This window comes from Danio rerio, chromosome 15 (genome assembly GCF_052040795.2).
Source record: "Danio rerio strain M-AB ecotype USA chromosome 15, GRCz13ab, whole genome shotgun sequence".
NCBI classification, from domain to species: Eukaryota; Metazoa; Chordata; class Actinopteri; order Cypriniformes; family Danionidae; genus Danio; species Danio rerio.
Window position 1 is genome coordinate 39491250 of NC_141035.1, and position 12926 is coordinate 39504175.

The 12926-nt window shown below is 36.3% G+C and overlaps 1 protein-coding gene across 10 annotated transcripts in view; it reads right to left on the reverse strand.

Annotated features, from left to right (window-relative positions):
- The window catches only part of nphs1 (NPHS1 adhesion molecule, nephrin), a 486431-nt gene that overhangs the window by 36651 nt on the left and 436854 nt on the right, over positions 1–12926 (reverse strand). For all 10 annotated transcript variants that reach the window (XR_015508789.1, XM_087283293.1, XM_087283292.1 and 7 more), the window contains 1 exon segment: positions 1141–1262. Coding sequence is in view for 9 of the 10 variants with exons in the window: in XM_087283293.1 (XP_087139419.1) it covers positions 1141–1262 (122 nt within the window). In the remaining variant the exon portion in view is untranslated.

Sequence of the window (12926 nt, forward strand, 5' to 3'; positions counted from 1 at the left end):
ATTGATCACCTCCCTAACTAAGGCCCTTCTCCCCCGATCACTCAGCTAAGATGGCTGGCCAGCTCTAGGAAGAGTCCTGGTGGTTTCAAACATCTTCCACTTACAGATGATGGAGGCCACTGTGCTCATTGGAGCTTTCAGAAAAGCAGAAATGTTTCTGTAACCTTCCCCAACCTTATGCCTTGAGACAATCCTGTCTCAGAGGTCTACAGACAATTCCTTTGTCTTCATGCTTGGTTTGTGCTGCTGGCACATCTCAAGAATGATCAGTGGAAACAGAATGTACCTGAGCTCAATTTGGAGCTTCACGGCAAAGGCTGTGAATACTTAAGTACAGGTGATTTTTCAGGTTTTTTACTTTTTATAAATCTGCAACTAAATTTGCTATTTAAATTAGCAATTTGCAATTTCAAAAAATCTTCTATCACATTGGCATTATGGGGTATTGTGTGTGTAGAATTTTGAGAAGATAAATCAATTTAATCCATTTTGGAATAAGGCTGTAACATAAAAAAATGTGGGAAAAGTGAAGTGCTATGAATACTTTCCGGATGCTCTGTATTAACTATTTAAAAAACAAACAAACAAAAAAAAAACATAAAAAAACGCCTGCAAATATAGAATCACACAGGTATAGAAAAGCCACAATCTCACAACCAAAAAGAGACAGACAGGGCTAAAGGAAGACAACAACTTCATACCAACATAAATTTTCACATATATGCACATAAAAACATAAAAACAGAAGGGCGGCTTGAAGTATCACAGATACCGTCTCCGAATATGGGGCACTTTCGATGCGCAAATGGTCAGAAACGGCCCCAATTGTGGCTAACGTTGAGAAATGTGGCCTTTGGAAAGGTAGCTTTAATGAAAGCTATTTTTCTCCATTTACACCAGAAGTATTAAGCATAAAGGTGAGACATCGTTGTAGTTAGAAGGGTGAAATATAGCTCAGAGTAGCTGTGACACATGGTGAGAAAAAAAGAAGTCAGAGAGAAAGAGGGAGTTGGAGACAAAGAGGAGAGATAAATAGACGTGATAAAAAGAGAGAAAGCCAGTGAGCTAGGCTAACAAAGCACGATATAAAGAAGGAATGGAGAGAATAAGCAAAACGGGAACGACAAGGACATCACTCACCATCCACTTCCATGAGAACATACTGGAGGTGATGGGATTGGCATCAGCAACACACAGTAAGTCTGCAGTGTCTCCTATGTTCACAAACACGGGGTCAGACTTCATACGAACAGTCGGGGAATCTGAAAAACAAATTACAGAAAAACAAAAACATCAATAAAACTATTTATTATATTAAATTATTAAAGTTTGATCGACACGGTGGTGCAGTGGATAGTGCTATTGCCTCACAGCAAGGTCAGTTGGCATTTCTTTGTGGAGGAAGCATGACCTCCGTGTTCGCATGAGTTTCCTCCGGGTGTTGCAATATCCCTGACAGTCCAAAGACATGGGCTGTAGGTGAGTTGGGTAAGCTAAATTGTCCGTAGTGTATGTGTGATGTCCTGGTCCTCCAGGTTGGGGGTTGAGCGTTGAGCTTACAACCCACCTAGATTAGAGCTGAATATCTTGGCCCGAACCCGAAGGGAACTGACGGGTTCGGGCTTAATTTCTATAATTTTAGACAGGGTCGGGTGGGTTCGGGTGTGCACTCCGGCTTGCGCAGTAAATGAACAGTCATGTGATGCATTTCGATTAGCATTAGAAAATAATCAAATCATTTGTTGCAATTTCAAAACCCATCCCTGCAAAGGTGAAACAAACGATGATGGAGAAGTCAAAAAGATCGACTTTTGCAGAGTGGAAAAATGTACAGCAAGCTGACAGGGAAAACGATGAGGTCACTCGCTACATTGAAACCGCTGTCATGGAAAATGAAATGGATGTTCTTGGCTGGTGGTAGATGAACAAGCAATCCTACCTAGAACTGGCAAAATTAGCCAGATCAGTAATATGCATCCCGGCTAGAAGCAGCAGCAGTGAAAGGGTGTTCAGTGCTACTGAAGTGAGCACCACGCTAAAGCCACCTACAGTGGATTCAATAATGTTCCTCCACAAAAATCCGTAGCCTTGGTGAGTAAAGTATTTTCAAATTATAAATAAATATTAATAAAATGATAACTGCACAATGTAGACAGAGTTTATAGGCTAATGTTGGCATTATTCTTTTATTATTCAGCTTCACCGTCGCCTTAAGGCTAGATTGTGAAGAGAAGTGGCGAAACAAATCCCACAGAGCTTTTATCTTAATTTCGTTTAATGCCAGATACCTGTCATAGTTTAGAATTTATTTTAATTTAATTTGTTAGGAAAGACTTATTTTTATTGGTGGGTTGCCCAATTTAAAGGCTAAGTGTATGAACCTAGGCCTATTTAAAGTGCTGAGATGTTGCAATGTTACAGAGAACCTATTTTATTTCTTTGTACCAACTTCTAAGTGACCTATAGCCTATGTTTATTATGAATAAACTATGTTAAAACTCGTATAAATAACTCATTCTTGAAAAAAGGCAAAAGAGCGGTGTGCATGTGCACATTTAAATAATGTCAGGCTGTAAACAGGATCGGCCTTTCAAAAAGATGTCAATCAAAATGCACTTGTCAGGCTCAGGCCATATTGGGGCTAACTTTTATAACCCCGATTACAGCTCTAACCTAGATGTTACGAAACACCAATATAGTGCGGCTAAATGACAACTATAATATAAATGTCCTTTGGAGTAAGTAAGTATTACATTCTGATCACTACCTTTGGTCCTGGCTTGGTCTGAAATTTTGAATGTACTCAAATAAGTCAAAGCAAAACAATAAAATGTTTTCAATAGCAGAAAAATAGCAGTAATAAACATTTTGATTTGAGATCCAGAATCTTTACAGTGAATTTGCAATGAAAAAGCCGAGTAGTATGTCCGAATTCATAGAATTCGAAAATCAGTATGCGAGAAGTAGCTGGATGACTTACTACTTCCGGCGAGATTCTGTAGTGCGCATCCCATGTATGCTGTGCTATCCCATTCTGCCTGCAAGCGAATTCATGAATGGGAGGAAACCTACGCAACTGACGCATGTAGGTCACGTGACCATGACAAAATGGCGGATGTAGTACGTCTGAATTCCATTCATACTTTTCACATTCATACTGTATAGAACATACTTTTCTAACGGCCGAGTAGTATGTTTAAATTCAAATGCAGTACCTACTGAGTAGGCGGTTTCGGACGCAACCTTGGTATCATGTTGCTAGCATAAAAAAACAAAGCTTCGACTTTGTGAAGCTTGAAATCAGAAGGTTGTACTAAAAATCCTAGAGAAAGTATGTTTAGTATGAATTACCTGCTGAAAAAAAAACAGCTTAAACCAACCTGGGCTGGTTGGCTGGTCGACGAGCCTGGTTTTTTAAGGGGTTTTGGTCATTTCCAGCCTGGTCTTAGCTGGTCAGGCTAGGAGATGACTAGCTAAAACCAGCTTGATCAGCCTAGCCAGGCTGGGAGCTCAGCCAAAACCGGCTACGTCCAGCTTAAAGCAGGCTGGTCAAGCTGCTTTTAGGTGGTCATTTTCCAGCTTGACCAGCTAAAACAAGGCTAAAAACCAACCTGGAAATGGCCAAGTAAAACCAGGCTGGTTGACAAGCTAAAACCAGCCAACCAGCCTAGGCTGGTTTAAGCTGTTTTTTGTTTTTTTTTTCTAGCAGGGAAAAATTAATTAACACACCGCTAGTGTGTTTCTAGCATAATTAGCATAGCAAAGTTGCTAACATATCTGTAGCTGGTTTGAACATGATTTTTGAAGAATATAATAATAATCTGCTTTAGTATACTGACTTAAGCATGTAAGCTAATGTTTTGACAAACTGCTAGCATGAATATTTCTTTAATTTTAGCAAGTAGCTAGTATTTATCATCAGATTGTTTCATTAATATGAATTAATGCTGTATGTTTTGTATGTTAATGCTGTTTTGTTAATGCTGTTGTCTAATATGCTATAGAAGGGATCAATCGGGGGGGCGGGGTTGGGGGGGGTGTATTGGTAAATGTAATGGGGGTTACATTTTATCACACTAAAGTGGTTCTAAACATTTATGAACTTCTTTCTTCCGGAAAATACTTCAGGAGGTACAAGATATTAACAAGACTGTTGGAAAAAAGCAGCCTTTGATGTAGCATGTACAAAAAACACTAATATAAACACATTCATTATATATTCCTTTGTGTTAAACAGAAAAAGGAAACTCAAACTGGTTTGGATCAAGTTAAGAATGAGTAAAATGATGGCAGAATATTAGTTTTTAGGTGAACTATACCTAAATTACAGTCCATAAAAGCTAGGTAGCTGCATATAGCAGTACTGCTAAGCTAATTGCAGTACTTTTAAGTGGTGGCAGTTTTCTCACTCCCATGACAGTTCAATTTCCACCTCAGCCGATTTCAATGGCAGTGCAAAAAAGATTTTAGAGGAAGGCAAACTTGCGGTGTTAGATTTTCTAAATTGGGACGCCAGAGTTGTCTTTGTTTAAGTCTTGATACAGTGTGTCTCAGCTCTTCCTGTTTGAATTATTCACAGTGCATGAAAAAAGCCATTATAATCAAGCTCTATTGTGATGTCGTGCAGTTCAAAAACGGTGTTATTTCAAAAACGGTGTTCCTGCATGGCTGGTTGCAAACAGTCATAAAGTCTCTGTCACTACAGCACAGGTCACACATGTAGGAACAGAGGTAATGCTTACTGAGGCAAATTAACAACGCTCTCGAATTAACTCCCCCTCCAAAAGTATCTGTCACACTCTGTCAGGATAACTGTGCTATTAAAAGGGATCAGAGAACATTAATGAAGAAGTGCATTTGCAGAAGCAAAGTAGATATTAGAGGGAAAAAATAAAAGCACGAAGAAGCTGATTTCATTAGCTATATATTTTTTTATAGCCAAGCAATTATAGCTGACATTTTATGCGCATGCACTGACCAGGTAAGACCTACGCAGATCTGTAGCAAAACAATTACAGGATTTCAGAATGTATTTGTTATTATTAATTTTATTTATGGCGGCTAACTGTAGATGTTCTCTCACAAAGATCTCTATTAAACCTTAGTTTCAAATATAGAAACAGAAATATATGCGTGCTTGACAGGAATACTTTTCAATTCGATAACTAAGTGAACACATTTTTCACAGTTAATTGTGTATAAACATTGCGTTTGTGCAGGAATAGTAATAACGGTTCTGGTTTTAATCACGATTTTACAACTTAAGAATGGGATTTGTATGAAAACTTGACAAAAAATATGGCTAATTATTTTATGATGTGCAATAAAGCCACGTATTAGATGTAATTTTAGTGATTCTCATGTTTTTGCTACTGTAAAACTAATGCTGTGCTTTCTATAGCGTACTGCGTAACTCAATTTACATGACATAAATCTAGCAGCATCTTTGTTATTTGCTGCTTGTTTTCATGTGTAAATAAGCCCAGATGGAGCTGTACTGACAAACAGCTTTTTGTCTTTTGTGGTTTCTATCAATTAAATCCCTAATTCTTTATTTTTATTCGCTCCCACACTGCATTTTTCACAGCTCATATTTACCTGAAAAAAAATATGAGGGAATTTATTCATGATCTAATTTAAAAACAACACAAAAAAAAGAGAGATCAAACGTATAAATAAGTATATTTATATTCATGAAATGTCTAAATAAACCAATAACAATCTATTTAAAAATTATAAAATAGAATTAACAGCTATATGCCCATCCTTCCATCCATCCATCCATCCATCCATCCATCCATCCATCCATCTGCCTATCCATCCATCCATCCATCCATCCATCCATCCACATATCCATCCATCCATCCTTCTATCTACATATCCATCCATCCTTCCATCCACCCATCCATCTACCTGCCCATCCTTCCATCCACCCATCTACCTGCCCATCCGTCCATCCACCCATCTACCTGCCCATCCGTCCATCCACCCATCCATCTACCTGCCCATCCATCCACCCATCCACCCATCCACCCATCCATCCATCCATCCATCCATCCATCCATCCACCTATCTATCTATCTATCTATCTATCTATCTATCTATCTATCTATCTATCTATCTATCTATCTATCTATCTATCTATCTATCTATCTATCTATCTATCTATCTATCTATCTATCTATCTATCTATCTATCTATCTATCTATCTATCTATCTACCCACCCATCCATCCATCCATCCATCCATCCATCCATCCATCCATCCATCCATACATCCTTCAATCTTGATTATATTACAATAATATTTAATTTTAAATTCATACACATTTAGGTACAGTATAGTTAATGAGTAAATATTTAGATTTAAATTTGATTATATTCACCAATTTTATTAAATTTAAACAATTCTTAATTACAGCTTGGACTAAAATATATCTCATCTATCATTTAGAAACATACTATACACTATGATACAAAACACACACATGTATTAGACAGATTCACACTTCCCTGCATTGGAAAGCAAATTTGACCGATGTTTTTTTAAGAAAAGTGGATGATTTTGGTGGTCTCTGTCAAAAAGTCACCAAAAGCCACGGATGCTGTGGATGTGCCTGATCTCCGTTTGGCCCCAGAGGATCATCTCCTCCAGCAAGTGGGCCATTAGCAGCAGTGTAATGTGTGTGTCGTGTTCAGTCCTCCTCTGCACTGCTCCTGATGGCCAAAACACGCTGAACGGCACTGCTGGTAAAAGCCATTCAAATGGCCCATGCATAATGAATCTGTAGCACTGTCAGCCACTATTGTGTGAGGACGTGCAGATCCATTAGTGCAGAAGGATTTGCAGGAACACGCAGGCCTGGATTTGAAGGACTGCTATTATTAAATCATTAAGGAAGTGGGAGGAACTGTTCTTTCTCTCCTTCAGCTGTGTGGGTTTCAATTGGCAAACAAATAAGTGGCACAAATATTGAGAACAGCTCAGATTAGATTTGCGAAGAAACTTTTGTTGTAATTTATAGAGAGGGGAATGAAATCATACTATCCTGACTGATGACATTCCAACAGTAAAATGTGTTTCTTGCACATTTACATTCTACACATTTACATTATTCCGTATATTTACAATCTAGATTGCTTTACAATGATTTACAATTTAAATGTGCTTGTTTAAACTACTTATTTTAAATGATTTGAATCAACACAACTCTGGTGTTTTTTTTAAAGGGAAAACTTAATTGTTTTATGTTCAATCAACTTAAAATTGTAAAAACCAATTAGCTTAATCGATTCACATTGCGATGAATTGTGTCGATTGTGTAGAACCCAGCAAATTTGACAATGTACATTCTGTTTGAAACAACTGGCATTGTAAATATTTAATATCTGTATTAATAGTTAATGTCTTCAGTTCATGTGACATTACATGTTATAAGCAGAGATGTGGACCCTTTGTCATTGTTGATGATAATATGATTTTGTATTCCAACCAGCATTGACTGCTAACATTATCATGATGCTGCACTGTTAACCCTTACTGTAGATTATGCAGTAAATAACTATAAAATAGCCAGTGTTTTGCTGTATTAAAAGGAAACAGTATTTTACTGTAAAAGGAGCAGGATTTGTATGAAATTTTGTAGTGCAAAGAATAAATTACAGTAATTTACTTTATGTACCCATTACAGATAGTTACTGTGATAATAAATGGTAAATTACTGCTCAACCATTATTACCCCATGTACTGCTTTATGTTGCTATATATATATATATATATATATATATATATATATATATATATATATATATATATATATATATATATATATATATATATATATACTGTTCAGTTTTGGTATGTGTATGGTCAGTATTGAGGAGAAAGTGAGACAATGCATTGATGATAAGCTAAATTTCTCTGCAGCCATCTCTGTGTTTTCTTTGGTTCCTTTTATGTTTTTAACATTGAGTATCAGGAGTCAACCAATGTCAATGTCACAGAGCTAATTAAAAGGTAAAGATATCGTCGAGATGCATTTAAAGGCAAAAATATTCACACAGAGCAACCAAATTATCACAATCATTTTTATAACTTTGTTTACTATTCTATAATTAATTTAATTTGCCTAGTTTAGCCAATAGTTAAGCTTTTAAATTGCACTTTAAGCTGAATATTAGTATTTTGCTAATTAACTAGTAAAAATGTGTTATTTAAAAAATATGTTAAACAGCACGTACAAACATTTTCGCAGAGACTCAATGAATTTGTTTGGAAAACTTCAAATGAAGTAGGTAAAAATGGCATTAACAGTATAGTATAAAGACTTTCCTAAATAAATGTATTAATCAGGTTATTTGTTTTTTATTATTACTATTACTACAGGTTTGGAACAACATGAGGATCAGAATATTTATTTATTTTTTATTTTTTTGCTTTGGATGACGTTTGTATATTGTTTGTATATTATTGTTTTTATTCAATGATATGTGCATGATTGTGATAAATGTAGGCAGTTCCTTTGAAAATATGCTATGTACCAAGGATGTCAAACTCCTGGAGAGCCGCAGCCCAGCAGAATTTAGTTCCAGCCCTTCTTCAACACACTACCTTTAGATTTAGTTTGATCAGGTGTGTTTAATTAGTATAACTGCACTGTTACTCTGTAGATTGTGCAGTAAATAACTGCAAAATAGCCAGTGTTTTGCTGTAATAAAAGAAAACATTTATTATTTATTAACACATTATTTTACTGTGAAAGGAGTAGACTTTGTATGAAATTGTGTAGTGCAAAGAATTAATTCCATTAAATTCTCTGATGGTTTATGTTGCTATTTATATAGACGTGCATTTTAAAGGCAGAAAATAATGATTTAGGCATCACCATACACTCCCACAGGCTGTCTGTCTTATTCTAAACACAAAGGTGTTAGAAATAGTTTTCAGAAAATGCTGGCCCTTTAAGGGAGCCAGGTGTTTGATTTGTTTACTGCTGAGTGCGCTCTATTCTCTGTCCATCAATTCAGATGTAGAGTCTGATATGTTTTAGGCTTTAAATAAGAATCTATAATGAGTAAGTAAAATGTGTTCAAATGTTTTTGAGGGTTTCTAAAATAAGGCTGTGTTTTAAGTTATATTGTTGTTATCTTGAACTGTGTACTTGAAAGCTACATTGTTAGCTAGTTAGCCTCTCCTCATATAACTTCTTACATTACTTTTGTTTAAGTATTTATTGGATATTGCATACTGCCATAATGTACAGATGCTAACAGTTGTATGTATCTTTCTGGCAACTCAGCCAAAATTAAATTCCTTCATCTCAGTAAGGTAACATTTGCACATCATCACAGGGAATCACAAAAACATGATACACATAGCCATCCACACACAAAAGCTCCACTGTCCGGTCCCAGGTTGTGAGTTTGTTGCTAAGTATTTTTCAGAGCAGTGTTTCCACCTATGAATTTATATTAGAAACAATAATAAAGTTTGTTGTCATGAGATAATTATAACAATAAAAGATTGGATCCTTTGGTTTTTCGGTGTTGCCAACTTTATTTTTTATAATTACTTACTAAAAATTTTATTGAGATTTAACACAGTTTTTAATTATTTAAAACTTTAAACTTTAAAATAATTATGTTGTGTTTTTTGCTGTTCATTTGCTGATCTACCTTCCTGCAGATTTCAGTTGCTATTCATTTCAAACACACCTAAACCAATTAATTAGGACCTGAACACCACTTGATAATTACAGGCAGGTGTGTTTGATATGGGTAGCAACTGAAATCTGCAGGAAGGTAGATATCCAGGAACAGGATTGAGCACCACTGCTGTATACCATGGGGGTCAAACTCCAAGTTCCTGGAGAACTGCAGGGCAGCAGAGTTTAGTACCCACCCTGCTTTAACAGTACCTGTAGATTTCTAACAAGCCTTAATTAGTTTGATCAGGTGTGTTTAATTAGAGTTACAGCTTAAAGTCCCTGTCACACTGCACTTTTCTTCCTATAGACTTCCATTCATACGCATGTGAGTACTGCAGACCTGGAATGATAGCTCATGCGACAAATTTCATAATTCGTAGCATTGGAAAGTTCAAGCTTGGAGAACGCTGACATGCGAAATCACATCATGTGATTGCTTGATACCAATCAAAGATCAGAACATGACCTCTCTGGCTTGCTTTTTCAATCTCTAATTATTTTGTTTTATTCCACTACTCGCTTTGTTTAATTCCACTTCGCAGTGCAGTATGACAGAATTTTGCTTGCTCAAATGTTAGTGTGACTGCAGCCTTACTGTGCAGACCTGTAATATGCAAGACAATATTTATATCTGCTGATTTCTTAATTTTGTTATACTTTTTCTGTTATTTATTTGTTTGGTGCCAAAACAATAAAATAAATTTGTCTGAAAAATGTTATGCCTTCTATTTTTAAATAACAGCTAAGAATACTGATTAATTTTAGTAACACTACAATAACTATATATGACATACTATTAATGTGTATGCAGTATAATGCTGTGATTTGTAACACTACAATACAGTAATTAACTGTACACAGTTTCCAGTTAGTTACCACTGCTGCTCTATTACAGTAATTAACTGGCAACACTGTTGCCAGCTACTCCCTGTATCGGTTCAGTTACAGTAAATAACTGGCAACACTGTTGCCAGCCACTCACTGTAATGGTTCAGTTACAGTAAATAACTGGCAACACTGTTGCCAGCCACTCACTGTAATGGTTCAGTTACAGTAATTAACTGGCAACACTGTTGCCAGCCACTCACTGTAATGGTTCAGTTACAGTAATTAACTGGCAACACTGTTGCCAGTTACTTACTGTAACCAAACTTTTACAGTGAGTGGCTGGCAACAGTGTTGCCAGTGTTCTACTGTAAAAAACCCTGGTAAGGTCTAACAGTGTGGCTAACCCCGCACTCAGCGATGTTTCATTAGTCCTACTTTTAATTAGTTCTCTCTCTAATTACTGCTAGTTTTTGATTTTTAATTCAAATTACATATTTATTCAGCTTTATCAGTAGATTATTAATCTTTTCTTTACAATGCCAGTTGTTCCTAACAGAATGTACATTGTCAAAAATGCTGGGTTCTACACAATCGACACAATTCATCTCAATGTAAATGGATTAAGTGAATTGGTTTTTACAATTTTAAGTTGATTGAACATAAAACAATTAAGTGCTAAGTCAAGAGCTTTGTTATTCCAACTCATTTTAAATAAGTAGGTTAAACAAGAACATTTACATTGTATGTATATATATATATATATATATATTTCTATATATATATATACATAATTCTGCTTTTTTAACCCCACCCATTGCCCTTGGTCCATGAAACAGAGTGTAAAGTGGAAGGGGCTTAAAGTTTTACCTTTAAGAAAAGGGACAGCACTACAACACCTGCACATGTCATCGCAGTCTCTTATTTTATATAAGATCGATGATCGCGACTGCTGTAGTTATTCTAGTTGCGTTGCTACTTTTTGGTAATATACTTCAGGACATCATTGAAGGCGTATATCATGTTATCATAATGATATAATTTGGCAATAAGCTTGTAACTGTGCTGTGTTTTTACACCATGGCCATATTCATCTACACACCAGAAAACAACATTAATATTATACCAGACACTGTAAAAAGGTCATTCGCAGCCACTAGACTTTCCTGACAGGGTATTGGAGTGACAGAATGTTGTGGGACTGCTAAACAGGAGTTATGATTAGGGATTATAGATAGCAATATTTAGTGTTTTTAATATTTTTTTTAAAAAAAAGCATAATGGTAACACATAAACACCAGTATGAATGTAGTAAGACATATGCTTGTTTGTTGTAAAAAAATCATAATAATGGCGGTGTGATGGTGTATTCTGAAAAATTTTTGTACCCCTTGGTTTCGATCGAGATCCTAAAAAATCTACATTTCAAGGGCTTTCTAGCCCTTTCTCTTAGCCCTACAGTGCTAAGGCTAATGTGAATTGGTATGACCCTACTCCTTCATGTGAACGTGCAAATTGAGGGGTAGGAGTAAGGGGTAAAGGGTAGAATTGTGATTGTGCCATGGTAATAATACAATACTGATAATCTATAAAGGCTATGTATGTGTAGGTCACCCTGCAGCCCAAGACCGGTTACTCAATGAAGCTAAACAGGGCTGAGTCTGGTCAGTAACTGAATGGGAGACCACATGGGTAAACTGGGTTGGAAGTGGTGTTAGTGAGGCCAACAGGGACGCTCAATCTGTGGTCCATGTGAGACCTACTGCCCCAGTATAGTGAAGGGACACCATACTGTCATTGAGCGCCGTCTTTTGGATGCAACATTAAACTGAGGTCCCGACTCTCTGTGGTCATTAAAAATCCTATGGCACTTTTCAAAAAGAGCAGGGGTGTAACCCAGTTGTCCTGGCCAAATTCCCCCAAAATCGGCCCTTACCAACCATGGCCTCTAAATCATCCTCATCCACTGAATTGGCTCAATGTCTCTCCACTCCCCCTATAGCTTGTGTGGTAAGCGCACTGGCGCTGTTGTCCTGTGTTTGTCGTCGCACCATACAAGTGGATGCTGCACACTGGTGGTTGTGTGGCGAGACCCCCTCATAATTGTAAAGCACTTCGGATGTATGGCCATCCATGACAAATGCGCTATATAAATACACATTACTTACTTACTTACATGTAAAGGTATGTTTTATATGTATATTATAATACATGTAATACTTGTATATAAAATAAAATAAATTTAAATCATGAAATGACATATTAAATCATTATAAAAGGTTTTGCTGCCTAAAATTTTGGTGGAAAGATGAATATTCTAAATGTGCATATTATTTTAACAGTAGAATGTTTTATTAATTCCTTTAATTAATTAATATAAGTCTGTTATGGTTTC